Source organism: Syzygium oleosum, unplaced genomic scaffold (assembly GCF_021117445.2).
Source record: "Syzygium oleosum isolate NSW1041296 unplaced genomic scaffold, Sole_v2.1 Sole_v2.08, whole genome shotgun sequence".
In the NCBI taxonomy this organism is placed as follows: domain Eukaryota; kingdom Viridiplantae; phylum Streptophyta; class Magnoliopsida; order Myrtales; family Myrtaceae; genus Syzygium; species Syzygium oleosum.
In genome coordinates, this window is record NW_026607492.1 from 6,727,573 (window position 1) to 6,753,622 (window position 26,050).

Consider the following 26,050-nt stretch of genomic DNA (forward strand, 5'->3'; position numbering starts at 1 on the left):
AAAACCTCGGCTCGTGCAACCATGACCCGGGAACCTGGGCTTGGGAACCCCGTTGGTTAGGCCCAAGTCCTCGGGGCCGGGGCCTAGTCCCCGTCACTTGAGCTAGGGTCTTCAACACTCAAAAAGTCTTACCAAATGATAGGAAATATTTTTTAATTCATTTTCATATTACAGTCAAACACCGAAAAATATTGCCATTTACCTGGAAAATAACTCACTAGAAAATATTTTCCAGAATTGTCAAATTTTCTGTGAAATAAATGGGGCCTAAATTTGAACTTGCAAAAGAAATCATAAAAGTAAAAAAAAAACCACAACAAAAGGGAAACATAGAAGTAAAAAATTGCGACCAATTCAAGAAATCATTAGTTCGCGTTTCATCGTCATTCTTCAAACCCACCGTTATGCTAACTGCTTCGAAAGTAGAAGAAGGCACGTTGGACACATGCGATGCATCACATCTTGGGCTTTGTTAGTATAATAGTCTTTAGGCCATTGTGCTGTAACGTGAGTTATAAATTTTTAAAGGAGTAAACCCCACAAAAATTTATAGTTATTTATTATTTATTTTTTGTTGTTGAGAAATATGTTAAAATATATCTCGAGTTTGAACTCGATAGACGAAACTCGATCTGAGATTAATCATTATTTGTGGAGGTATGAATATTTCGAAGTTTGGATTTCCTATGCAAGTTCGGAATCGTGCATTCAGTATATGGCAATTTTCGTTTACTAGTTGTCGGCGATTTTATTTTCAATTGGTAGTCTAAAGATGTTGGACTTTGACTATGAAAAAAAGCAAATCGTGGATTTGTATCAGAAATAAAATCCTACTTGAAGTCTGACAAAGAAAGACACAATAGGAAAGTCCAAACTTGGACCTGTTGACTGAATTTTGTGGAATATCGTTGAAGTCGGCCGCTTTAATTTTTCCTTGGGCTATATAAGGGCCGTTCTTTTGCCGCAAGATTGGCACGCAGTTGTTGATGAATACGTGAAGTTATTCTTGAAGCGCCGCTTGTGTGCGAGTGCTTGGCGGTGGGCAATCTTTCTAATTTTGTTCGTGAAATTATATCAAGAGTTCAAGTATTTGTAGCGATTAAATCTTGTGGAAAGATTTGTGTATGATTTTTTCGCGAGATTGAGAGATTATTTCGTAAAAAATTATGGGGCTGAACACTGCATGAGTTATTGGGTATAATTGGGGCTTGAAAACAGTTAGAGTGTTTGAGTGTGGCTCCGTTGTATCGCTTGATCTACAGTGGAATTCGTTGCCGCTTTCCCCGTGGACGTATGTCACTATGATCGAATCTCGTAAATCTGATGTCTAATTTATTTTCTTGTTCTATCAATTTTATATTTCGATCGCTTAGCTTCCACGACAAAATAGATTACTCGCTCACTCAATTATTTCTCTAATATCTTTTGGTGCCACCATCTACTTGTCAAAGCTATCAGTCAACTCGAGAACAAGACGCATCAGGAAAGAGACGCGTTGGACCCATGCAACGTGCATGCGCCACATGGAGCAATTGGAGGAGGTCATCTGCTTGTGCCAGCATCTTCGCCTTTTACACCCAACTGTCAGCGAGACGACTCATCTTCTCGTTATGTATTCTCGATCAACATCCGTGACAATGCACGATTGTTTCTGTATGGCCCTCTCGCTCACTTGAGCTACGGAGGAAGAAGAAGAAGAAGAAGAAGCCGCAGGTTCGAGCTTCAACATGAGAACCATTGAGGATGCCGAGGACGAGAGCAACCTGAGGAAACCGTTCCTCCGCAGAGGGGTCTGGTACACAATGCAGGAGAAGGGATCGAGGGGGTCCAGCCTGTCCGGAGCAGCGCGGATCCTGCGCAGCGGCTCCGGCTCCGTCTCCGTCTCCGTTCTCCTCTGTGTCCTGATAGTCGCCTTAGGCCCAATCCAGTTCGGATTCGCTGTAAGCACACGAGTCCGCATAATGCATTTTGGTTATTGAATTTGTTGATTGTGTAAATCTTGTGCTGTTTTCGGGTTTCAGTGTGGATATTCATCTCCTACGGAGGACGACATAATAAGCGACCTAGGCCTTTCGCTCTCGCAGGTTCAACTTGCTTCAGGAACCGGAGTTTAATCTGTCCGTTTTGATTGTAAACTGATGCAATTTGTTCTTTGATTGTGGAATAATGCTGGATGTAGTATTCGATATTTGGCTCATTGGTGAATGTGGGAGCCATGATCGGGGCAATCTTGAGCGGCCATATGGCGGAGTACATCGGTCGGAAAGGGGTACGTCACTCATTTCGATCGGCTGCGGTTTTTGTAGGAGCTTCTTGTGTCATTTGTCTTGGTCAATTCTAAGCAATTGACCCCACCGAAACGAAAAAATTCCTGAGCAATCGCAGAATATCGACGGGTCATTTTTATTACCAAATGGCCATATTAAAGAAAAAATTGAAAATTTAAAAAGAATGAAGATGAAAAGATATAAAAAAGATACCCACTCATGGGTAGCTCAGTTGGTTAAGGCGTACTTGGGATTGTGTGGTTGGGCGCACTAGTCCCAAGTGTTCGATTCCCACTGGAAGACTTGTGATTTAAGTGGCCACATGGCGGTGGGTTCTTGTTGCTTAATCTCCCCCGAGGAATAGTCGATACAGTGTTCAAAGTGGCCCGGACTTCTTGGTTACCAAAAAAAAAAAAAATAAAAAAAAATAAAAAAGACGAGAATTAAAAAAATAAGGAAAGCTAAAAATCTATGACCTGAGGTTATGGAAGTCGAAGAAGAAGGAAAGCCAAGAATCTATGACCTGAGGTTATGGAAGTCGAAGCACAGCCATCTTTATGCTCGCAGTCATGGTGGCTCGAGCTTCATCGAGCTCCCAGTCATGGCCGCTCGAGTTTCTTTGAGCTCGGACGTGGCCGCTCCAGCTTTCAGGCTGCTTGAAGCTTGTGGCTGCGGCACTCGAGCTTCGTGGAAATCGGCCTTGAGGACGGGTACAAGGAGCACGCAGCAATGGGGGGAGCAGGGGATGCGAGAGGTTGGTGAAGCAAATTGTGGAGTCGGGCAACGATGGTGGTGGATGGATTCGGGCGATCCAGAACCAAGGAAGAACATGCTGGAGCTGCAAATGCCTAGTCAGCGAATCTCTCTTCAAAAAATAATAAAAAATTTCACCTCATGTTTTTTTTTCGGTTATCCAAATGGGACCAGATAAACCGAACTGAAGGAATAACAGTACAATCTGACAAGATAGTACCATGCTGGAACTTTATTGCAGATTTCTTGCTTTGCTGGGCTGGCCTGTTCTTTTTAAATGTCCAAAAAAACAAGAAAAACGCCACTATGGTGTTCTATTATTGTTGTGCGGACACCGTTAACTTCTTACCATGTTCAACTGCAGTCCCTGATGATCGCTGCAGTCCCTAACGTTATAGGATGGCTGGCAATATCATTTGCCAAGGTGGGTGATCATCATAGTAAGATAAATCACGAAATTTAGCAAAGCTGCGTCCTTATGCATTCCTTGGCTTCTTCTGCAGGATTCCCTTTTCTTATACATTGGAAGGTTGTTGGGGGGGTTTGGTGTGGGTGTTATTTCTTATGTGGTAATCTTTGGCTCTTTCCTGTTAAACGCTTTGCACTTGCGTTGGCGGCGGTGCGACAGATCTAAATTTTGGCCCATTTCTTGGTATCAATAGGTGCCGGTATATATAGCTGAGATATCGCCTCAGAACATGAGAGGAACCCTGGGATCTGTGAATCAGGTCAATATGACTACCACTTTCAGTCGTCGTCGTCTGCTTGATGTGATACATTTTTTTGAGGCCCAATTCCCTAAAAAACCCCCAACTTTACCCTTTGTCCTAATTATATCCCAAACTTTTTTTTATCTTATAAAAAACCTCAAACTTTTACTTTTGTCCCAAATCTACCCAATTCATTTTTCGTCCAATTTTTTAATATTATTTTTTATTTTTTCGAATTTTTTTATTTTTTCTTTTCTTTTCTTTTTCCTTTCCTTTTCTTTTTTTTTTTTTGTTTCACCTTCTGGCCGGTCGCCGGCCGCTGGCGAGGCTTGGCCCCGCTGGCCGCCGGGCGAGGCCGACTCGCCAATAGCCGGCGGGGCCGACCTCGCCAATAGCTCGGGGCCGAGCCTCGCCGTGGCCGGGCGAGGCTCGGCTCGCCGGCCGGCCGGTGAGGCTCGACCCCGCCGGCCGCCGGTGAGGCTCGGCCTCGCCGCAGCCGGGCGAGGCCGACCTCGCCGCTTGTCGGCGGGCCGACCTCGCCAATAGCCGGCGAGTTTCGGCCTCGCAATGCCGGTGTGGCCGAGTTCTCGCCAGATCGGCGAGGCTCGGCCCCGCCTAAGAACCGGGCGAGGTCGGCCTCACCTGAAGAATGGCGAGGTTCGCCTCGGCCGACCTCACCGTCTGCCGGGCGAGGCCGACTCGCCGTTCTACGGGCCAAGCCTCGCCAGATCTCGGTGAGAACTCGGCCACGCCGGGCCGCGGCGAGGCCGACCTCGCCAATAGCCGGCGGGGCCGAGCCTCGCCGTGGCCGGGCGAGGTCGGCCCCGCCGGAACCGGCGAGGTCGGCCTCGCCGAAGAACGGCGAGGCCGAGCCTTGCCCGCCCACGGCGAGGCTCGACCTCGCCCAACGTCGGCGGGATCGAGCCTCGCCGCCCACGGCGAGGCTCGGCTCGCCCAACGCCGGCGAGGCCGAGCCTCGCCCCCGCCGGCCCTCGCCTCTGGCCGGTCGCCGGTCCGGCGACCGGCCCAAAGGTGAAACAAAAAAAAAAGAAAAGAAAAGAAAAAATAAAAAAAAATCGAAAAAATAAAATTAAAAAATTGGACGAAAAGTGAATTGGGTAGATTTGGGACAAAAGTAAAAGTTTGAGGTTTTTTATAAGACAAAAAAAAGTTTGGGATATAATTGGAACAAAGGGTAAAGTTTGGGATTTTTTAGGGAATTGGGCCCTTTTTTTGAATAATTTTGAAGTTTTCTTTTTTCTTTTAGTAGCTCTCGGTTACAATGGGAGTTTTGTTGGCTTACCTTTTTGGACTATTTGTCAGCTGGAGGATCCTTGCTATCTTGGGTAAGTGCACGACAAGAAAATCATCTATTGGAAGAGAAGTATATGAGCACATGTGATGCTGGATGCATTTTTCTGTCACACTTACTAGACTTCCAACATAAAAAAGCTTTTTTTTTGGCTAACAACATAAAATGCTTTTGGACATCTGCAATGCCCCACTCATGTGCGAATTATATTGTACAACAGGCCAATTTTTTTTGACAAATGATGGAGTTTCTTTTATAAGTTCATCGGCCAAGTACACTCATCAGTTCTCTGATGCCATTAATTTGTGACGCTCAACTCTCTCATTTCTGCTTATTCTTTGATATTGATTTTAAACATCTATTGCAGGTTCTCTGCCATGTCTAATATTGATTCTTGGCTTATTTTTCATTCCAGAGTCTCCTCGATGGTTGGTATGAAATCTTATATGGTCTTTTCTGTACTTAATTCGTTGTTTAAACCCACCTTCTTATTAACTTCCTGCTCTCATTTCTCCATTCAATGTTTTCTTATGTTTCTCTTCTGCTTTATGTTCTTTGGAATGGAAAATGCTGCAGGCCAAAATGGGTTTGACCAAGGAATTTGTAGCCTCTTTGCAGGTCCTACGGGGATTTGACACTGATATTTCCCTTGAAGTTGATGAGATCAAGGTATTGAAAAGCTTTCCCAACTTGAATGCTGTGATATAACAATTATGTGCCATACAGGCAGTTCATTGAGCCTTTTCTAGTGCAAAAGAACTTGAGATAGTTGGCTAATTATGATGGATCTACTTGTGTTTCCACTCCTCTTTTTATAAAGTAGAATCAATTGTAACAAATTGTATGCTTCACGTAGAGTTCTGTTGCATCAACAAACAAAACAACTATCGGGTTTGGAGAGCTCAAGCAGAAAAGATATTGGTTTCCGTTAATGGTAAATGTTTTACTTGAATATATCTTTAATATTATTATCTCATGACATATTGTCCTTTTTTGTGTCACATATATGTGTTGCAGGTAGGTATTGGACTGCTTATGCTCCGGCAACTGAGTGGCATCAATGGTGTTTTATTCTATGCCACAACAATATTTGAAAGTGCAGGTGGCTACTAATTATGTTGCATTGCATCGTATATTTCACTTTATTAGAGTGAAGAAGTGAATTTATTAGAACCTGCAACTTCTAAACCTTTCTCTTTCCGAAAACTAAGCATTATGCTCTTCACCCCAGAAAGATTTCAATTGTCTGTACCTTTTTCTAATTGAGGACCTAGAAGTCACATGATGTTAGGTTTATTTAAATAGATGAGTGTTTGAATGTTCTCTTTTGCTATTTCAATAGACTTGAAAAGAGGACTATCAATTGAAGTTGGAGAAAATTGGAATGTCCTAAACTTGAGCTATGCAAGAATTTTGACAGAAATGATTGATTTTAATTACCGACAGTTCAACACATTAGCCTGTTTCATTCCCTAGAGGATAGTACTGGCATATTCTCCATGCCTGCCAAAAACAAGAAAGTTCTCTTTTAGATTCTGCTTAAGTCAGGATGAGCAAAGGCATACTTATACTTGCTGTTATTCTGATAGCATCTGTTGACTGATCCAACCCATTTGGAGCTTCTCTTGATTCATTTTGGTCTTTTATTGACGTGCATTGATTTTCACTAGGGATTTCTTCAAGTGATGTTGCGACTGTCGGAGTCGGTGCTATCCAGGTAAATTGGCAATTCTCTGGTCTTCTGCAGCAGTTCAACAATGCAAAAAACTTGATCCAATCTGAGGTGTAAGGATCTTTCATGCTGTAGGTTCTCGCCACTACGGCTACCACTTGGCTCCCAGATAAAGCAGGCCGACGGCTGCTTCTAATTGTACGCATGACTAGATCCTCACTAAAGTTAAGATCCTCTGAAACATGCTCAAATTGGGTATTGAAATCGTTTTTGCAGGTATCCTCGTCCACAATGACTCTGAGCCTTCTTCTTGTGGCTGTAGCGTTCTATATGGAGGTGAGTAATGCTGTTACTAGAACCCTTTCGGTTCTGAGACAATGGCTGCTTTTTGAGGCATTGTTCTTGCATATTCCAGGGTTCTGCTTCAGAAGACTCTAAATTATACAGCGTAATGGGAATATTGTCGGTGGTTGGGCTTGTGGTATGACAATTTATATTCACTGTTTGTACTTTTTCATGTGCTTAATAAGTTTAAGGGTATGTTTTGAGCGTCATTATACCCAGGCTTTTGTGGTTGCCTTCGCTCTGGGAATGGGATCGGTTCCATGGGTTATCATGTCTGAGGTAAGCACAATTCACTTATTTTGCACTGATTGCAAGAGTACAGAATTCTCCTCCAGGTTGTACGCTTGAGTGAAGGTTTCTCAATGGTCATGGGTCCTCGTCTTCTTTTTGCATGTCAGATTCTTCCGGCAAACATTAAGGGCCTCGCCGGCAGCATGGCAACGTTGGCCAACTGGATGACAACGTGGATAATCACGGTGACGGCAAACTCATTGTTGGATTGGAGCGCCGGAGGTTCTCTCTCCCTCTCCCCCTCTCCCCTGCAACTCGCTCTCTCATGCCTAACACTTATTGCTGACTGACATGGCGTTTGCAATTTTCGACAGGTACCTTCACAATCTACACAGTTGTGGCAGCTTGTACTGTTGTCTTTGTGATACTCTTTGTTCCAGAAACTAAGGGAAGAACTCTGGAAGAGATTCAGCTGTCGTTTTAGACGATTCTTGCCTCCTGTTGTCGCATTTATTTTTGCTGTTAATTAACATGTTGAGAGAGAGAGAGAGAGAGAACTCTGGCTCGGAATTATTCATTTCACAGCCTCGACTGAAAACTCGAGAAAAAGACATTATCCATAAGGAATAAGAGTTTCGTATCATCCATTTGACGTAAAGACGATGTTAAACATTTTATACCAATTCATTGAAAGTATACAAAAGATACATGACACATTGATAAAAAATTTAGGAACTTAATTTAAAATAGTTGAAAGTTTGGAGACGACTTCACACATATTGACAAAATTTAAGCAGGACTCTCATTGTCCCTTGGATATTGGAGAACTTTATTACTCTTGTTTGGATGATTTGCTCGCCTCACCCTATCACAATAAGAGTTTTGATTTATCATTTCTATTAGATGAGACATTTGATATTCCATTATGTACTTCGAGTCAAGCTACCCTTAGGTACATATCATTAGTTGCATTAGGTGTAGCTTAAAAGACGAACATGGGATTTTAAATCAGGTGAGTCTCCTATGAAATACACCGCATCGAAGTTCAAATGTATTGAGAGTGCGCATAAGTTCTAACAACCTAGGGCTCGATTTAAAGTTTGTGTTTTCTTGGGAAATTGAGCCACAAAAGGTAGGATTGTCCTTACTACTTTATTTTACAATAGGGTAATGTTTTTTTTTAAAAGTCAAAGTAGGATCTTATTTTAATTCATTATTATCTTATACCATATAGGGTGTAATAAATGAGTTTCTCAAAATACTGGTTAAACTAATGTTGTTTTTTTTTTAAATAGAAAAATTATTTGACACCAAGAAAAAAATACATTGAGTTTTAAAAGATTGTTCAATGTTCTAAAATGACTTTACATATTTACATTTGTATTTTCTAGACGTTTCATATGTTAGGCGTTAAATTAACCTCAATACAAATGTTAAAAGAGGATGATTTGAAAAGGAATGACAAATACAATTCATTTTAGACATAAGTTCTAGTCCCACGCTTCATCTTCCAAAAACTTGAAATCTCTGCTGATGATTACCTTTTCAGTGACTGGGCTACATAGCTTACAACATTTAGTTGGGTTATTGTAACCAATGAAGATGTACTTCTTGCTTTTGTCATCCAACTTCTTCCTCCATTCTCCTCGTACCAAATGTTGGAACTAAAAGGGCAAAAGAACACTACAAGTGCCATAACTTGTGTACGGCGCTCACTTTGATGCCATAGGTTTTTTTTTTATCACTTTAGTGCTAAAATTTTTTAAAAACGATCACTTAAGTGCTAAAATTTTTGAAAAACGATCACTTAAGTGCCAACTTCGGTGCTGTACATAATTTTTCGCCGGAAATCTGTAACGTCCCGAAATTCGACTCACTTTCGTGATCAATGAAATTGATGTATTTCTCATTTCATTTTAGTAAGTCTCGCCTGGAACTGATCATTCTCAGGATACTGACCAATAGGGAATGGCTAACTAGGAAAACAGTACGTGGATCGAAGAACTCGACCGCGAATAGAGTCCAATTCCAAGAAACGACGAGGGAATATTTTGTGCCAATGTGGGCCGATCCAAGGAGAGTGACGGATATGATTTGGCCAACGACGTACGATCGGATCTCGAGTGATTCCGCACGACCGAGAGTAAGCGTGGCGAACAATCCCGAACTTAATCCGAATGATCGCGACCCCCGGAACTAGCGATAAATTCTCGTGTTCTCTTGGAAGTTGAGACCATCACGACTCGGGTAACCCTAAGTCGATACGCGTAACCCCTAAACAGCCGCCCGTTAGTGAGAGACGCTAAAATCGCATTTGAGCGAAATTGATAGTGGAATTGAGTCGGGACTTCGGTGTCGAATTTCATGGACGTACGCGACTATTTTGCACGGACGACGTCGTGTTACTGTGGTCAATTATATTTGGGATCGGTATAATCAGAAAATGAAATTTGGACCGGGTGCGAATTTTGACTAGTTGACCTCCCTCTGGGTTTATTTTATTTAGTGTCTATCTAGTATTTTCTTTGACTTTGAAATTCGGAATTTTCGTGGCCCTTGGATCTAGCTTGCCCAACAAGACCAATTGTGAGCCCTTGGATTGCACGTGATTGATATGTTGACTTTGGTCTCTCTCCTCTCTCTCTCTCTTCTCCTTCTCCCCCACGTCGCCGCTGCCCACGCCGCTGACTCCCTACTCTTTCCCCGCCGATCCCCCACGTTGTTGACTCTTTTTCTGCTGACTTCCTCTCCTTCACGTGCGGCTTCTTCCTCTGCATTATTTCTGCTACTGCCATGCCGCTGTTCTGCTGATTGCTTCTGCCTTGGCTTTGTTGACCGCTGACTTCCTCTCCCTCACGTGCCGCTGCTTCTGCCTTTTTGCTGCTGCTGCTGACTTCTTCCACCAACTCCACTAGCCATCATCACCCCCCCCCACGCCTCTGCTGAACCCATGCCGTTTCTGCTTCAGTCTATTGACTTCTGCCTTTGCTGATCACGTTGCTGTTCTGCTGACTTCCTCTCTTCCTTCACGCCCGCTGACTCCCTCACGTTGCTTCTGTTCTTGCTGCACCTTCACGTGTGCTTTGCTGACCATTGACCCATGCTATCCCATGCTGCTTCACGTGCCGCTTCTGCCTCTGCATTGCCGTTGCTGCTGCTTCTTCCACTTCTACTTCTTCTCTTCAGTTCTTGCTTCTGCTTTGCCCCTGCTGCTGCTGCTTCTTCTTCTTCATTTCTGCTTCTGTTTCTGCTGCAACCTCTCCATTTCGTCACCACCACCAGCACCATCACCGCCGTTCACTACCAGCCCGCCGTTCACCGCTGAGCGCCGCCGCTGAACCGAGTTGATCCAGCTGCTGTTGGACCCGTTTCTCTCCTTGTCCGACCCACATTTGAAGCATTAAACCTAGTGAGTGGAAACCCTAACCCTTAGTTAAGCTTATGTGCACTTTAGACAAGTTTTAGGGTTATTAGGGTATTTTAGGGGTTAATTAGTGTGGGCTGATTAGGGCTGATTTTGTGGCGATTTTAATGGCCTAATGTGATGATTTAGGGATGGTTTAAGGGCTGTGGATAATCGGTTTAGTGGCTGATTGTGCTTGGTTTGCTTGGTGGTGCATGTTGGTTGATTTCCGGTAAGGTTGCTGCTGCGTCGCTGGATTTTTCTATTTTTGGTGTGACTTGTGTGGACCGAATTTGAGGAAGAGTTCTTCATGAGAGTTGTTCATAACATCTTGAAGTTTGACATAATTTAATTTGGGAATTTTTGGAAATCATTTGAGACCATTCGGAAGTCCATCTTTGGACCGAAATAAGTCTGCCGGATTTACTGTTCACCCGACCTTCTGGTCTTTCCGATTTTCTATAAATTTTTCCAGACCTCTTTTCGAAAAACTTCCTTCACGAAAATTTTTAGGAACATCCGTCTCTATAACATATAAAAATTTCAAGGCTTTCCAAAGTGATTTGGGTACTGGATGAGATGCATTTTGATGGTCAGGCGGCCTGACCGGGCAGGTTGATTTTTGTCTGACTTCAAGCGACAAAAAGAGATATTTACAGTTGGAACTGGGTTTCGAGTTCTCACAGAAAATGTTTATCAAGATGTTTTATATAACATATCCGAATTTCAGAATTTTTGGAATTGATTTACTATTTATTTCAAATGGATTTCTGTCACTGTGCAACTGCCCAGTTTGGACCCGATTTTGTATATTCTCGGTTTTTCTCTCTCTTGGACTGATTAGTGGCTGTCCATTGAGGATTTAATTGGGCCTTGTACGGCTAATATGTGGTTTGTTCGTGAATTGCCATGTGTGATTGGTTGGGCAATGTAGTGGCTGATTTGGGTGTGAATTATGCTTGATTATGCAATGCCATGTTGAGTGCCAGTGTTACCGAGAATTGAGAGGCATGGCGGACCTTGAGTGTGCTCAATTATATTGATTAATCGTATGAATTCGGGTGCCAAATATGTGTTGTGGCTAATTTAAATTGAGTGCCCAAGTGTGATTGTTAATGACCATGAATGTGCATATCGAGCATTGGCATAACATGTGCATTATGTGAGTATGCACGAATGGCATGAGCATGTGATCACCTAAATCACCCTGATGCGTTTACGCGGGGTTCAGATAATAACTGATGGATGTGTATGTGTGATCACATAAAGCCCTGATGCGTTTACGCGGGGTATTGAACCCGTCCTGATGCGTTTACGCGGGACGATGCCCGGATTGCAGGAAGACGGCCAACCTGATGCATTTACGCGGGTGTGGTCCGTATATGGAGATCGGTGTTGCGCCTGATGCGTTTACGCTGGCTAGAGACACTGGGCCTGATGCGTTTACGCGGGCAAGGAAGTGTTGGATATTGATGGACCTGATGCGTTTACGCAGGTCGGACCTGATGCGTTTTACGCGGGTCGGAAGTGAATAATTGGAAAGTTGGCACGTGTGCAAGTGTGCAAGTGTGCATTGAATTGTGCAAGCATAAGCATGACATTGGCAAGTGTGCGAAGAGTGCATAACGAGTGCAAACATGTGTGTGGCATGTGACAGTGGCCAATTGACATGTGTATGTACATTGTGGGGCATAGTATTATTTTATTATGTGCCTAACCTGCAGGATCATTATATACTTGATTTGGGGCTCGAGGGCCTAGGTCGTGTGATTGCTCAACTGTGTGTTTAGTTGATTCTTGTCCGGGAGGTGCATGTTAGCCTAGTTTTGGATTAGGGGGCCTACTCGCTGAGATTTATTCTCATTGTTGTTTAAACCCCACTTTTCAGACCCCCGACCTTGAGATGGTGGATGCGCCACTTCATTTTGGGATCCTGGATCGGATAGATCTTTCGGCGACCGAGTACCCTGGTTGGAACGGGGAAGTATATGTTAGTGGCTGTTGACCCATATTTTGGTTGGTGTATATTGCCTAGCAATGGATATTGTAAATCCCGGTTATTAATGCAAGTACGTATTTATGATGGTTGTTGTTCAGTGCTACCCTTGGTCATGTTGTTTTAAATTGTTTGGGTGTCGTGTTGCTTCCGCTGTGCATTGTTCTCTGTTTTGGGTTTTAGGTCGGTGACGCGTCCTGGGACGTCGCACCTGAATCAACCTCGGTTGGGTTGTTGCGTGCCGTAGGGTTCGGGGCGTGACAAAATCCGACGTGGCATTTTTTTTATTAATTTTTGAAGCTGACGTGGCTCACCGGAGATTGGCACTTAAGTGATAATTTTTTAAAAGAGATTGGCACTTAAGTGATCGTTTTAAAAAAATTTTAGCACTTAAGTGATCGTTTTTCAAAAATTTTAGCACTGAAGTGATCCAAAAAAACTTTTGGCACTTAAGTGATCGTTTTTCCTCCGATTTGGCACTTAAGTGAGCTGGCGAAAACTTTTGGCACTAAAGTGAGCACCGTACACAAGTTATGGCACTTATAGTGTCCTTTTGCCGAACTAAAAGAATAATAATAACCTTGGAAATTTGAAACAAGAGCACCAATAAAGACCGGAGGGAAATTTTTTTTTTATTGAAATGCGAATGCCTTTTGCTAGTTTCGTAATACAACTCTCTCCAAAGATCAGTCTGCATTTGTGGCTTGCATACAATGCCTTCACGAGCACTCTATTTATAGCTAAAGCTTTACTATTCAGAAAACTGCTGTATTTACTTAACCCTTGACTTTCTACACTCGAAGTCAAGTGCAAGCTGCTAGAATTTATTAAGGCTACGACCAATTTTGCTTCAAGACAAACGAAGCCAACACCTTTTGATTTCGGTGGCCGAATCTCTACTTCAACGCCCACATGGTCTTGTTTTTCTTTTGTAGCCCCTGCCTTCTTCTTTTGTCTTTTATGCTTCGTGGGAGTTTTTTGTCCCCAGAATTTATTTCATCATTATTTCAACAGAGTTTTGGATATGGTGGACTGTCACTTTGCGCCTCTCAGTTTAAGCAGCCACCGGACGGAAGCGAGTAGATGAAGTTGGTCGCGAATCGATGGCGTCGATAGATTGACCTATTTAATGACATTGATTATAAAAAAAATGCAAAATGCTATATATGATTATTATCTGCTATTGGTAATGTCCAACATATATGGTATTTATTTGTGGAACATGTGAGAAAATATTTAATAAGTCGATTGTTCGTGTTAATGAGATACTTTCTCACGTACCATCGAACACGGTAGTCCGGTATAAAAGAGTCACGCTATGATCACCATCAAACCATGTTATGGAAGAACCTTTGGCTCGACAGGCTCATGTACTTACGGATGGATTGAGTAGTTAGGCTCAACCCAACATTTTGGGTGTGATACTTTTATGGTAATGTTAAAAAATTAGTAGCTCACATTAAAATTTCCTAAAGTCTGGATAAGTTATCTTATATTTGAATGTCAATGTCAAGCTGATCAATGAGTTGCCAATTTGCTTTCAATTTATCTATGTTTATCAAAATCCCCATTAAATTGGTGTTTATCAAGAGTGAATCCGAGGAGAGTAGTTTCAAAATTTAGAGATTGTTTGAAAACTCAACTAAATCTTGAATTCGAACAAAAAAAAACTAAATCTTGAAAATTGAAATATTTAGCACTCAGTAAAATTAAACACATTCAATAATCATGACTAGTTTAAGCTTAAAAGGTTTAATTAAGTCAGAAAATCACTAATTTGCTAAGTAATGTAAGGCTACTTAATTCTTTCCATAAAAAAAATATTTATTGGCACTTAGAATCTTGCTAATTATTTTGCAAAAACTTATTAAAAGTGTTCCTGATTAGTTAAGAAACTAGTATTATTTGGTATTCAATATTCAATTATTATTAAATATATATATTTCCATTTTCAACATTGATAAAATTGAAAATTAAGTGCTGTAAAATTGAAGGTCTTCATGGCTTAATCGCAAATCAATCATTAAAATTTTCGAATCCTGAGGGTCATGCGAACTTGAATTGCGGAAAGCTTTGCGTTCGAGAAAAATACTCCTCATCCAAGAAAGAAAAACTCCGTAAACTTTCGGTATCTCTTCGTCTATTAGGGCAATTGAAATAAATGTAGAGCCCCCCATCCATAAAAGGAAAATAGTCTTTATCCCCGTACTTAATTTAAGATTTTTCATTCATAATTTGGAATTAAAAGATATATCTAATCTGTTTCAAATTTCACTTGTATAAATGTAATTGACTTCTTGCCAAATAACAAACTAATAAAGCGAAACTCATGAACTTACTTCTATTCCGATTTCTTTCTAAAAGTATTACAATTTCAAATTAAGTGGATTTTGGAAAAGAATATTTTCATTTATTGCTAAACAAATGTGCTTCAATTGATATACGCTATATTTCAAATAAGTGAAATTTAAATTAAGCGCATTCTAAAAGTAGTAAACAAAACTAAATGAAATGTAAATGCAATGTTTAAATTTAATAAATATTAAGTGAAATTTATTCCAGTAATAAAATAAGTTATCATTCACATTATTTCAATTTAATTTTGAGTTAAATGGATAATTGATGCTTTTATTCATGTAGTGAACACGATCTATACTTCAAATTATGAGTGTTATCCATTTACTATGATATACTTCTCTTCTTGAATTAATTTCAGATTAAAAGGATTGATTATATATAAAAAGACACTTTATCTTTATTTGCTCTTTTAAAAAAAATATAAAATCAATGACATAAGTCGAAAGAAGGTAACTATTTGGGAAGGATAATCGAAATTAATTTCAAGATATTTTTATTATTTCTTTTAATGGACGAATACATTACATATGCTTTTCATCCATTCTTAAGTTTAAATTCAAATATAATCAATGATAGATGCTTGAGGATGATAAATTACAAAACTAATGCTAATTGGAGGAACGAGGGCCATTGGCATGATTATGCCATATGGTTTGCAACGTAGCAATCATAAAATCAAAATTTGCCATGTGGCGACCACAGAAACTCATATTCTCTCAGCTCCGACTTCATCTATAGATATAAGATGAACAAATATCGACACATGTAATCACATATTTCTCTTCATAAGCTTTTATAAATTTAAACATTATTTAGCTTTTACAGGAAAGTCATTTAGTAATTTCCTTTTTTTTGTTTTTGTTTTAAAAGCCAAACCAAACAGGCAAGTTTGCAAGAGAGCAAGACAAAAGTTCATATTATCATATGCCTAGAAATACTTAGGAGCTACGCATTTGTGACTTTTCCTCATATTGCATTTTTTGGACATTGCTCTTTTGCTTGAGACCACATAACCAAATTTGATCTTCCTTGGATTGCTAAGTCACCAATCTCCATTACTCGCGGTTTTGCTGTTGCCAGATTCAAATTGTCTGTGTATGGCAAAATTCCATATCCAATTTCAAGACAGACAAATTCCATATCCAATTTCGAACAAAGCAATGACCATAAAGACCACATGACTCCATGAAGTTCAGATTTGACATTAACTAGGCAATGACAACGAACTCAATAAGTTTTTTCCTGATTCCTTGGAGCTTAGTCAATGCATTGTCAATATCCATTCGTTCCCTTCGAGACTTAGAAGAGCAAGTGACTCCTATTTCAATGATCGAAACCCAGCACTCCAGCGTACTAAGCCAGCTTTTGTTCTCGCCATTCGGAGCCACAATTTGTCTCTTCTCCGACTCATGGTTTTCTTGAAGCAGAACATGATCGATCACCTTTTCCACTCGATCTGCTAGAGCTGCCTCCATGAAGCGATGAAGGTTCAGCCCATTTTTAAACATGTCATTGGTTGGCCTCTTGCCTGTGAACATCTCCAAAATGAGGACTCCGAAGCTGTACACATCTCCTTCCGTTGATTCCACACTTCCCGAGCCGTACTCTACAACAGTCAACAGAGCATAGTGATGCACGGTGAATAAGTAAGACTGAAATATAGTCTGGTGATGTTTCATGCCTATGCCTTTTCGTCTAAGGATCGGTCTCCAATTGTGTGTTTGATATAAGGAAATAAACTAAAAGGCCCAACTTTTGCATCATTACCTAGAGCAATGTAGCCAAAAGATCCTTTTACTCCGACAAAGCTTGATTGATTGGCTAGTAACTTATTCGTTGCTTCTAGGAGGAACCTGGCAAGCCCGAAATCGCCTACATGTCCAGTCATTTCATCATCAAGAAGGACATTGCCCGGCTTTAGATCACAATGAACTATAGGCATTTCACAGTGATGATGGAAATAATCTAGTGCACAAGCAACCTCGGTGGCAATATTCACTCTCTCAAGTAGACTCAACTTGCTTCTCTCCATATATTGTAGTCCTGTTGGGTGCAACCATTTATCCAAACTCCCGTTCGACATGTATTCATAGACGAGTGACTTGAAATCATTTCCATTAAAATCAAACCCAGAACATACCGTGAGTACCTTCACGAGATTACGGTGTCGGATTCTTCTGAAGGCCCTGCACTCAGCCATGAAGCTCTTGGAAGCTCCGTGACATGTAAGGTAGAGAATCTTGATGGCCTCAATCGACTTAGTTTGATCAAGAAGCCCTCTGTACACGCACCCAAACTGCCCACACCGAGCATATTGGTGGAGGAGAATCCACCCGTCGCTTTCAGTAGATTGTGATAAGAAACATGCAAAAGCCCATCTTCAGAAGAGCTTGAAGCTGATGCTTTCTTATTGTGTCTATACCAAAAGAAGTTTAACAAAGAGAATATGTAGGCTACTCCTACGAGAGTAGAGACTGTGGATATTAGAATTTTGGCAGTTTTGTTTATTCTCCTCCATTTTGACTCTTTGTAATCGCATTTTGGTAGTTGAAAATCTGGTAGACCCCCGCAAAGCTTCCTGTTTCCAACAACTGAAGTTGAAATGGCACTTCTGAAAACTCCTCTTGTTGGCTATGCACCCTCGAAATCGTTGTAAGAAAGGCTCAAATTCGTTAGATTGAGCGACCCTAAAGATTTAGGGATTTGGCCGGACAATTGATTATTGGAAACATTCAAAACCTGAAGGCCTCTTGTGGAACTCAAAGTCGATGGTAGGGGCCCTTCAAAGAAATTATCCTGCACATATAGGCGTTCCATGGACATACAAGTGTCGATACTGCTCGGGATCCGTTGAGATAATCTATTCCCGTCAAGACGTAGTTCGCCGAGATTTTTCAAATTTCCAACTTCTCTTGGAAGGGAGCCAGTAAGACTAGTTTGAGACAAGTCGAGATAAATTGACAAAGATGAGAGGGCCACAATTTCCGGCGGTATGTTACCGCTGAGGTCATTGGTCGAAAGGTCCAAGAAAAGTAGATTATGACAGTTTCCTAGAGACGATGGTATTGAGCCCCGGAGATTATTCTTACGCAAGGATAATTTAGTTAACATCCTTAAATTCCCGATAGATTCTGGTATCTACCCCAAGAATTTATTGTGTTCGAGAGACATAATGTTCAATTTGTTCAAATTTCCGATCTCGGAAGGAATGTTTCCCGAGATGTTGTTGCCCACCACTCCTAGAGTCTCCAAATTGATGAGATTTCCTATTCCAGAAGGTAAGGTTCCAAAAATATCATTGTAACTTAATGAGAAAAAAGAAAGGGTGATAGAGAGGTTACCAATAGAGTCGGCGATTGGTTCTCCAAAAGCATTGTGATTTATAGCCAATAATTTCAAGTTTGTGGAATTGGTTAAAGAGCAGAGGAAGTCAAGATCAGTAGATTGTCCACCTCCTAATTTGCTTTCGCCAATAGCAAACTCATAGAGTCCTCTCATCTTTGAGAAAGAAGGAACTTTCCCTGTAAAGTTGTTCGACAAGATTTCGAAATTTTCAAGATTAGAGGCGTTGGATATTAACTCAGGAATGGGTCTGATGAGGTGGTTGTTAGTCAGATAGATTGACTTGAGATTTGGAAGAGTGAAGCCTAAATCACTGGGTAAGCTCCCCTCTAATTGGTTTTCATTCACATCAAGGACTGTCACAGTTGATATATTGAAGATTGAGATAGGAATAGTACCGAAAAATTTGTTGAAGCCGAGGATGAGGATGTTTAGATTTCTCATCCGACCAAGAGTCTCCGGGATCATACCACCGAGGTTATTTGACAATGTTGTCAAGGTTACAAGAGAGGATAAGTTTCCAAACGATGGCGGAACATTTCCAGTCAAGCTATTGACATGAAGTATGAGTGCTCGGAGCTTGGATAAGGAGCCGAGATCTGTAGGCAAATTTCCTTTGAGCCTGTTGACACCTAAATGAAGAACGAACAAATTAGAGCAATGGGAGAGATTTGAAGGGATTTGTCCGCTGAATGAGTTGTTATTAAGGTACAACTTCTGCAACCGAAACAAGCTGCCGAATTGCGGGGGAATTTCGGAGTAAAAACTATTGTTCTGCAAATAGACTTTCCTTAGAAAGCTTAGGTTACCAATATGGGGTGGCATGACCCCGGCCAGGTTCTTGGAGCCGAGGTCCAATACGGTGACTCCGCGGTGTCCACGACCACATGTGACACCGTACCATTCGCAGATGTGGCGATTAGCTATTTGGGACTTAAATTCCAGTAGAGCTAGCTGATCAGTCTCGTCCTCGCCGGCTTCTACCAAAGCTAGGACACTTCCTAACAGACGAATGATGGTAGTCAAGCATGAGAATAACCCAGGTAAAACTTGCTCTCTATTGGGAAGGTCCATGAGGATTTGTAGCAAAATGCTCTCAGCTCGAGTCTCTTTCGATTTTCATGCGATGTTGTTTCGAAACAATTTGTGAATATATAACAGCTGGCAGCATGATCTCCCATACTAAGACATGTTGATGTCATCAATGCAAGAATAGTCATGATATATTTTTTTTATGGTCCTCTCAAGTTGAAAAATTACAAGGCCGTGACATGGAAGATAACTATTGATGATCAAGTCAGTCAATGAAAGCTGAAAGCACCATGGGGACATACTTTTTTCATTGTCAGTTCTGTCTTTCCGATCCCTGAATTTATGGGCCGTTTAGTAGGGGCGATGACTTTAGTCTTTTTCACGCATATAAAATCTTGATTTTCTAGTACGCAGAGGCAGAACAATATTAATCGTACATGTAAGTAGGTCTATTTCACAATTTATTATCAACACTACTTTCATTTGTCAATTATAATATATATCTTTTCTATAAATTATACATTTTGGAATTATTATTAAAATTGAAAATAGTGCTTATATATCAAGAGAGAAAAACTATGGTGAAGAAAAATTTATTAAAAATATTACCTCTAAGATTAATGTTGTACCGGTGTTTAACTTCTTATATTAATATGCAAATTGAATTTTGCTTCTCGAGTACTTATAGATGAATTATTAATTGATAGTAACAAAGCCCACGCTATTATATTATATATGATCTTTAACATTTTAATATAGTCATATTGTTATTTAAAAAATTATTGGAATTATAAAAAACTTGTTACGTATTTAATCCCAAAGGTATATAGCTAGTCAAAAAAGGTAAACAAGTTGTAGTTGGCATATGATATTTAATTGAAAAAATGCAATAGTTCAAGTCACGTAAACGATCCTTAATAGACCAAAAAAAAGAAGTAAACGATCATTCTTCTCCTTGTTCTTCATTGACAAGATGTAATCGAGATAGTTCATATGGAAAAAGTTGTGAGAACGTCAATCTATTTCGTTCATCCAACCTTTCGTTCACTCTTATTTCCCTGGAATCAAGGAATTATAAAGAAAAACCCAATCAGAGAAAGTCATAATACTGGATTTTAGCTAATTATTAACACACACCACGTGTCCTTACTAGATCTTACTGGTTACTTGCGCGTGCCTGACGAGTGAAGATGATCCCTTGGTAACATACGATCCGCATATTGCTGGGGCATTGAAAATAGGGTGTTCAGCGTTGTACTTTCCAAAAGAAAAAGTAGATAAAAAGACCATAAAAAGAAGGTGGGAATTCATAGCTGTTCACAAGTAAGTAGCAAGCTACTTAGGCGCATCGCCTCAAAGTGCACGGCAAGCCAACTTTGCCTCCCACATTGACCATCTCCACGTAAAGGCCCATTCGATCGTAATTGGATTAACTTCCTTTAATTGACTCCAAATTATCCTTTAATTAGCCGTGACGTTCACCCAAAAAAAATGAAAAAAATATTTTTACGGTCGTCCAATCTTTTTGGTGCGATATAACTAAAAAGAATTTGTTTTTTCTAGCAATCATTTAAGACCGATTAGAACTAGACAAACAAAAAATGAACATTAACCATATTGGGAATAAGACTGTAATTGGGAAATAATTAAGATTCTTGTCGCACGACGTGATTTTTGTCCATGGGGAATCAAACAAGAATGGCATGGGAAGGCAATGTGATTGGGTGACGTGGGACAAAGAGGGAACCGTGGAATTACTTTGTGTCTTTTGTACTAACTATGCATTCTTTAAGCAAAGTATTCGTCCACAAATTTAAATTTTATATTGGATTAGATTTCTGCGACTTGTAATATGGGATTGTAAACATCACCCCTACACCATAGAATTTGTAAGAAGAGAAATACTAATTAAGTGTAGTACGCTAAAATTTTGTTAGTGTGTTCGTAGTAATTAAATAGTATGATAAAAAAAATTGAGGATGGAAAGAATAAGTTGGTGATGAAAATAGAATAGTGAAAAGTGCAACAGTTCTTGAATAAGGTATGTCAGGTCCTATTAATTAAATTCGAAGCTGAAGGGATTTAATTAGAAAAGCAATACAAATTCAATGACTTGATGAGACAAACTAGAAGTTAAGAGGATTAAAATGCTCAAATTTCGGGATCAAAAGTATAGTTTTATCATTTTAATAAAGCATACAGGGGATCTGAAACAAGTTTGAACAATAAACAAATGTATATTTTTGAAGCGTGACTACAGGGACAAACCGAGTTAATCAAAGGAAGGATCACACTACTCTGCCAACGACATGCATGAGCGTGAACTTGAAGAAGAGAGGATCAAGTTATGTATGTGACTAGTAGGGTCCTATGCAATTTGGGTCGGGTTCGGGTCTGAAAGAACGCAAATCTCTTATGAGTCGGATAGTACGAAACCCGACCCTACCCATTGACACCCCTAGTGACTAGCTCTGAGACAAAAGAAACAACTGTAAAGAAAGTCGCAAACGATATCATAAAAAAGACAGAATGTTCTATGAAGCTCTACTTGAAAAATTTCCCAATAGTTTGGCAAAATTCCCATTGAGCACATTGATGAAGTTGCAAATTTGATCTCCAAATTTTTTCGACACTCATAGCGGGATAAGAAAAATATTCATTTACGGAGCCATTGTTGAGAATGGACAATAACCTTAACCAAGTCACTACAGAGGAAAAGACTGCCAACTGAAAAGGAGATGATCAGATCCAGTTTTTGCTTCATGCCAAGAGTATACCACATCTAGGAGCCAGAGTCAATCTCAGATTGGAGCAAGCACAACTTCTAACCGAATTAGAGGAAAATACAACATCAATCACAGATGACAGGCTGAAAGTGCGCGGCAACGATCATTAATGCAGAAGTGCAAGTTGATGCACGCACAGCTGCCCAAGCCAAAAGAATTATGTGTTGACAAGCAAAACTGCCGATTCAGACGGAGAGCCGTCAATACACCTGAAAGGGAAACTTATCCAGGAAATCTAACAAGATAGCAGCACCATTCACACGGAGAAGACACAGACCAGCGATCTTCCACTGAAAATGGTGATAAGAGACAGGAGATCGCTAGGAAGAAGGCAATGCAAATCAAATTGCCATGCTCATCAAAGCTTCCAAAAGATCTCCAGAGAAAGTAACTCCTCTATCGATACAATGTGTAGAAGATGAGACGGAATTTGACGGAGTTAATTGCATATAGGAATAGCCTCTTGAGGCCGAAAGTAACGGGACATGAGAGTTACGGGATCGACCATGTACCAAAAACACCACAAACAGCCAAAAATCCTGCCAAAAGCTTAGGAAAATGCTGCAGGCCAAAATGAATTTGAGAAAGGAAGTTGAAGCCTCTTTAAACGTCCTACGGGGATTTGATACTGATATTTCCCATGAAGTAAATGAAATCAAGGTATTGAAAAGTTTTTCCAACTTGAATGCCGTGAATATAATAAATATGTATCATCCGTGCAGTTCTTTGAGCCTTTTCTACTGCAAAAGAACTTGAGATAGTTAGCTAAAGATGATGGTTCTACTTATGTTTCATCTCCTCTCTTTATAAAGTAGTATCAACTGTAATCAATTATATACTTCCCGTAGACATCTGTTGCATCAACAAGCGAAAGAACAATGATCAGGTTTGCAGAGCTCAAGCAGAAAAGATATTGGTTTCCTTTGATGGTAATTGTTTCACTCGAATCAATCTTGAACTTTATTATCTCATAACTTGACATCTTGTCCTTTCTTGTGTCAAATATATGTATTGCAGGTAGGTGTAGGACTACTTATGCTCCGGCAACTCAGTGGCATTAATGGCGTTTTATTCTATTCCACCACAATATTTGAAAATGCAGGTGGCTACTGATTGTGTTGCATTGCAGCCTATATTTCATTTAATTAGAGTGAAAAAGTGTATTTAGTAGAACCTGCAACTTGAAATCTTTCTATTTCTAGAATGTTACTGTTAAGGAATTAGCCAGAAACTATTCATTGTGCTCTTCTCTGCAGAAAGATTGCATTTGTCTGTACTTCTTTTCTAATTGAGGATGCAGATATCACATTATGTTGGGTTTATTTAAACAGATTAGTAATCAAATGTTTTCTTTCGCTATTTAAATAGACTTAAATAGAGGACTGTCCATTGAAGTTCGAGTAATCGAATGCTTTCTGTCGAAAGAATTGATTGATATTAATTATGAATAGTTCAATCAATTAGCCTATTTCGTTCCCTGAGGATGCTACTGGCAGATTCTACAAGCCTGTGAAGAAACAAGAAATTTCTCTTCTAGATTCTGCTTTATTTAGGATGAGCAAAGGCATATTGATCCTTGCTGTTGTTCCAAATATCATCCATTGACGGATTCGACCCAATAAAGCTTCTCTTGGTTGATTAGGCTTCCAAAAATGTGCATTGATTTTCACTAGGTATTTCTTCAAGTGATGTAGCAACTGTTGGAGTCGGTGCTATCCAGGTAAATTGGCGATTCTCTTGGTGGTTTTCTGCAGCAGTTAAACAGTGCAAAACACTTTAGACCTAATGAGAAGTGTAAGGACCTTTCATGCTGTAGGTTCTTGCCACTGGGGCTCCCACTTGGCTCCCAGACAAAGCAGGCCGAAAGCTGCTTCTAATAGTGCGTATGCCTAGATTGCCACTAAAGTTAAGATTCTCTAAAACACGCTCAAATTGGGTATCTAAATCTGTTTTTGCAGGTATCCTCATCCGCAATGACTTTGAGCCTTCTTTTTGTGGCCATAGCGTTCTATATGGAGGTCAGTAATGCTGTTAGTACAACCCTTTGGTTTCTGAGGCAATGGCTGCTTGTTGAGGCATTGTTCTTGCATATTCCAGAGTTCTGCTTCAGAAGACTCTAAACTGTACAGCATAATGGGGATATTGTCAGTCGTTGGGGTTGTGGTATGACAATTTACACTCACTGTTTGTGCTTATTCAAGTGCTTAATAAGTTTAAGGGTATGTTTTGAGCGTCATTACATCCAGGCTCTTGTGGTTGCCTTCTCTGTGGGAATGGGACCTGTTCCTTGGGTTATCGTATCTGAGGTAAGCACAATTTACTTATTTTTCACTATATCCAAGAGTATAGAATTCTCCTCCAGGTTGAACACTCAAAGTCTTGTGATTCATAGATCCAAACTCAAAATTCTCTTCTTTTGCATGTCAGATTTTTCCGGCGAATATTAAGGGCCTCGCCGGCAGCATGGCAACATTGGCAAACTGGTCAACAACGTGGGCGATCACGTTGACAGCAAACTTGCTGTTGGATTGGAGCGCCGGAGGTTCTCTCTCCCTCGCTTCCTCTCCCTACCTCCCTCTCCCCCAGTAGCACGCTCTCTCATGCTTTAACACTTGCTGCTGACTGACATTGCCTTTGCAATTTTCGACAGGTACCTTCACAATCTACGCAGTCGTAGCAGCTTGTACTGTTGTCTTTGTGATACTCTTTGTCCCAGAAACAAAGGGAAGAACTCTGGAAGAGATTCAGTCGTCGTTTGAGTGATTCTTGCCTCCTGGTGTCACATTGATTTTTGCTGCTGTATAATCTAGTAGAGGTGTGGGAGCATCAAATTCCATTGATAACAACTCAGAAGCCCACCTCAAACCTCATCAATCAGCCAAGAACATTTGATATCTATTTAAATAAAGGGAGATCTAGGCCATAACTTGACCCAATGGATCCAATTAGAAGAAGGCCTCCGAGATGAACTCTTAGAAATTGAAGAATGAATGCCGCTTCAGCTGGGTTAAGACAGGAGGGTTATTTAATTTTTAAAAAGGTTTTCTAATTTGATTAAGCTTCCTAGTTAAAGCTGGTTTCCTAGTTTTTTTTTTTGGTCGATAAGTTAGTTTCCTAGTTTGAGTGGTCTTCTAAATTAATGTTTAGTCCGTTTAATTTTTCCTAGTCTAAGTCCATCGATAAATAGGAGGAGCATTCTCTATTGTAAGCATGCAGATTTTGATTTGACAATATATAAGAATTCATCTCGAGTGAGTAGTTCCTTCGGCTCTTTATGCAGTTCTTTGGTGATGAACCTTCAGGTGACTGACCTTGAAATCCGGGATGCTTTTTTCTCTCTTTCGAAAGGTAAAGCCCCTGGACCTGATGACTTCAATGTGGACTTCTTTTTATCATCTTGGGATATTGTTGGACCTTCAGTCACTTTAGCTATCAAGGACTTCTTCCAATCCGGCTCCTTGCTCAAGGAGACCAATGCTACCATTCTCACCTTGGTGCCCAAGGTCCCCAACGCCTCATCCATGAATGAATTCCGGCCGATTGCCTGTTGTAACACGGTTTACAAATGTATTACCAAGATATTGGCCAATAGAATTGCTGCAGTGCTGCCTGCCATTATCAGTCCCACTCAGAACGCTTTTGTCAAGAAGCGGCGAATTGGGGACAACATTCTTCTTGCACAAGAACTCTTTGCGGGATTTCATCATGACCCGTACTTGCCAAAATGCGCCATTAAAGTTGATTTTCAAAAGGCATATGACACCGTTGACTGGATTTTCCTCCAACGGACCTTGCAAGCCTTTGGGTTCCCCTGTATGACTATCGAGCTTATTATGCAGTGTG

At 40.5% G+C, this 26,050-nt stretch overlaps 1 protein-coding gene across 4 annotated transcripts; it reads left to right on the forward strand.

Moving 5' to 3' along the window:
- The first annotated feature begins 1,538 nt into the window (after positions 1–1,538).
- Positions 1,539–25,478, forward strand: LOC115688108 (sugar transporter ERD6-like 6). 4 transcript variants are annotated; one of them, XM_030613854.2, is made up of 18 exons: positions 1,539–1,940; positions 2,022–2,084; positions 2,180–2,269; positions 3,385–3,444; positions 3,524–3,589; positions 3,683–3,748; positions 5,001–5,076; positions 5,410–5,474; positions 5,619–5,711; positions 5,899–5,976; positions 6,060–6,144; positions 6,713–6,759; positions 6,850–6,912; positions 6,991–7,050; positions 7,130–7,195; positions 7,279–7,338; positions 7,458–7,572; positions 7,665–7,918. In XM_030613854.2, the coding sequence occupies exons 1-18, from the start codon at positions 1,728–1,730 to the stop codon at positions 7,772–7,774; spliced, it is 1,476 nt and encodes a 491-aa protein (XP_030469714.1). In that variant the 5' UTR covers positions 1,539–1,727; the 3' UTR covers positions 7,775–7,918. The 4 variants fall into 4 exon arrangements, with proteins under 4 accessions (XP_030469714.1, XP_056169691.1, XP_056169690.1 ...); XM_056313714.1 differs by lacking the exons at positions 5,619–5,711; positions 5,899–5,976; positions 6,060–6,144; ... (5 more) ...; positions 7,458–7,572; positions 7,665–7,918 and adding exons at positions 22,775–22,867; positions 23,056–23,136; positions 23,225–23,309; ... (5 more) ...; positions 24,635–24,749; positions 24,858–25,478 and having other exon boundaries at positions 1,699–1,940; XM_056313716.1 differs by lacking the exons at positions 5,619–5,711; positions 5,899–5,976; positions 6,060–6,144; ... (5 more) ...; positions 7,458–7,572; positions 7,665–7,918 and adding exons at positions 22,775–22,867; positions 23,225–23,309; positions 23,881–23,927; ... (4 more) ...; positions 24,635–24,749; positions 24,858–25,478 and having other exon boundaries at positions 1,690–1,940.
- The last annotated feature ends 572 nt before the right edge of the window (positions 25,479–26,050 follow it).

Coding starts and splice junctions, on each gene's coding strand:
- LOC115688108 (XM_056313714.1), top strand. CDS start 1,728: ATGAGAACCATTGAGGATGCCGAGGACGAGAGCAACCTGAGGAAACCG. Junction 3,590..3,682: donor TGGGTGTTATTTCTTATGTG/GTAATCTTTGGC, acceptor TGGTATCAATAG/GTGCCGGTATATATAGCTGA. Junction 24,371..24,453: donor TGTCAGTCGTTGGGGTTGTG/GTATGACAATTT, acceptor CATTACATCCAG/GCTCTTGTGGTTGCCTTCTC.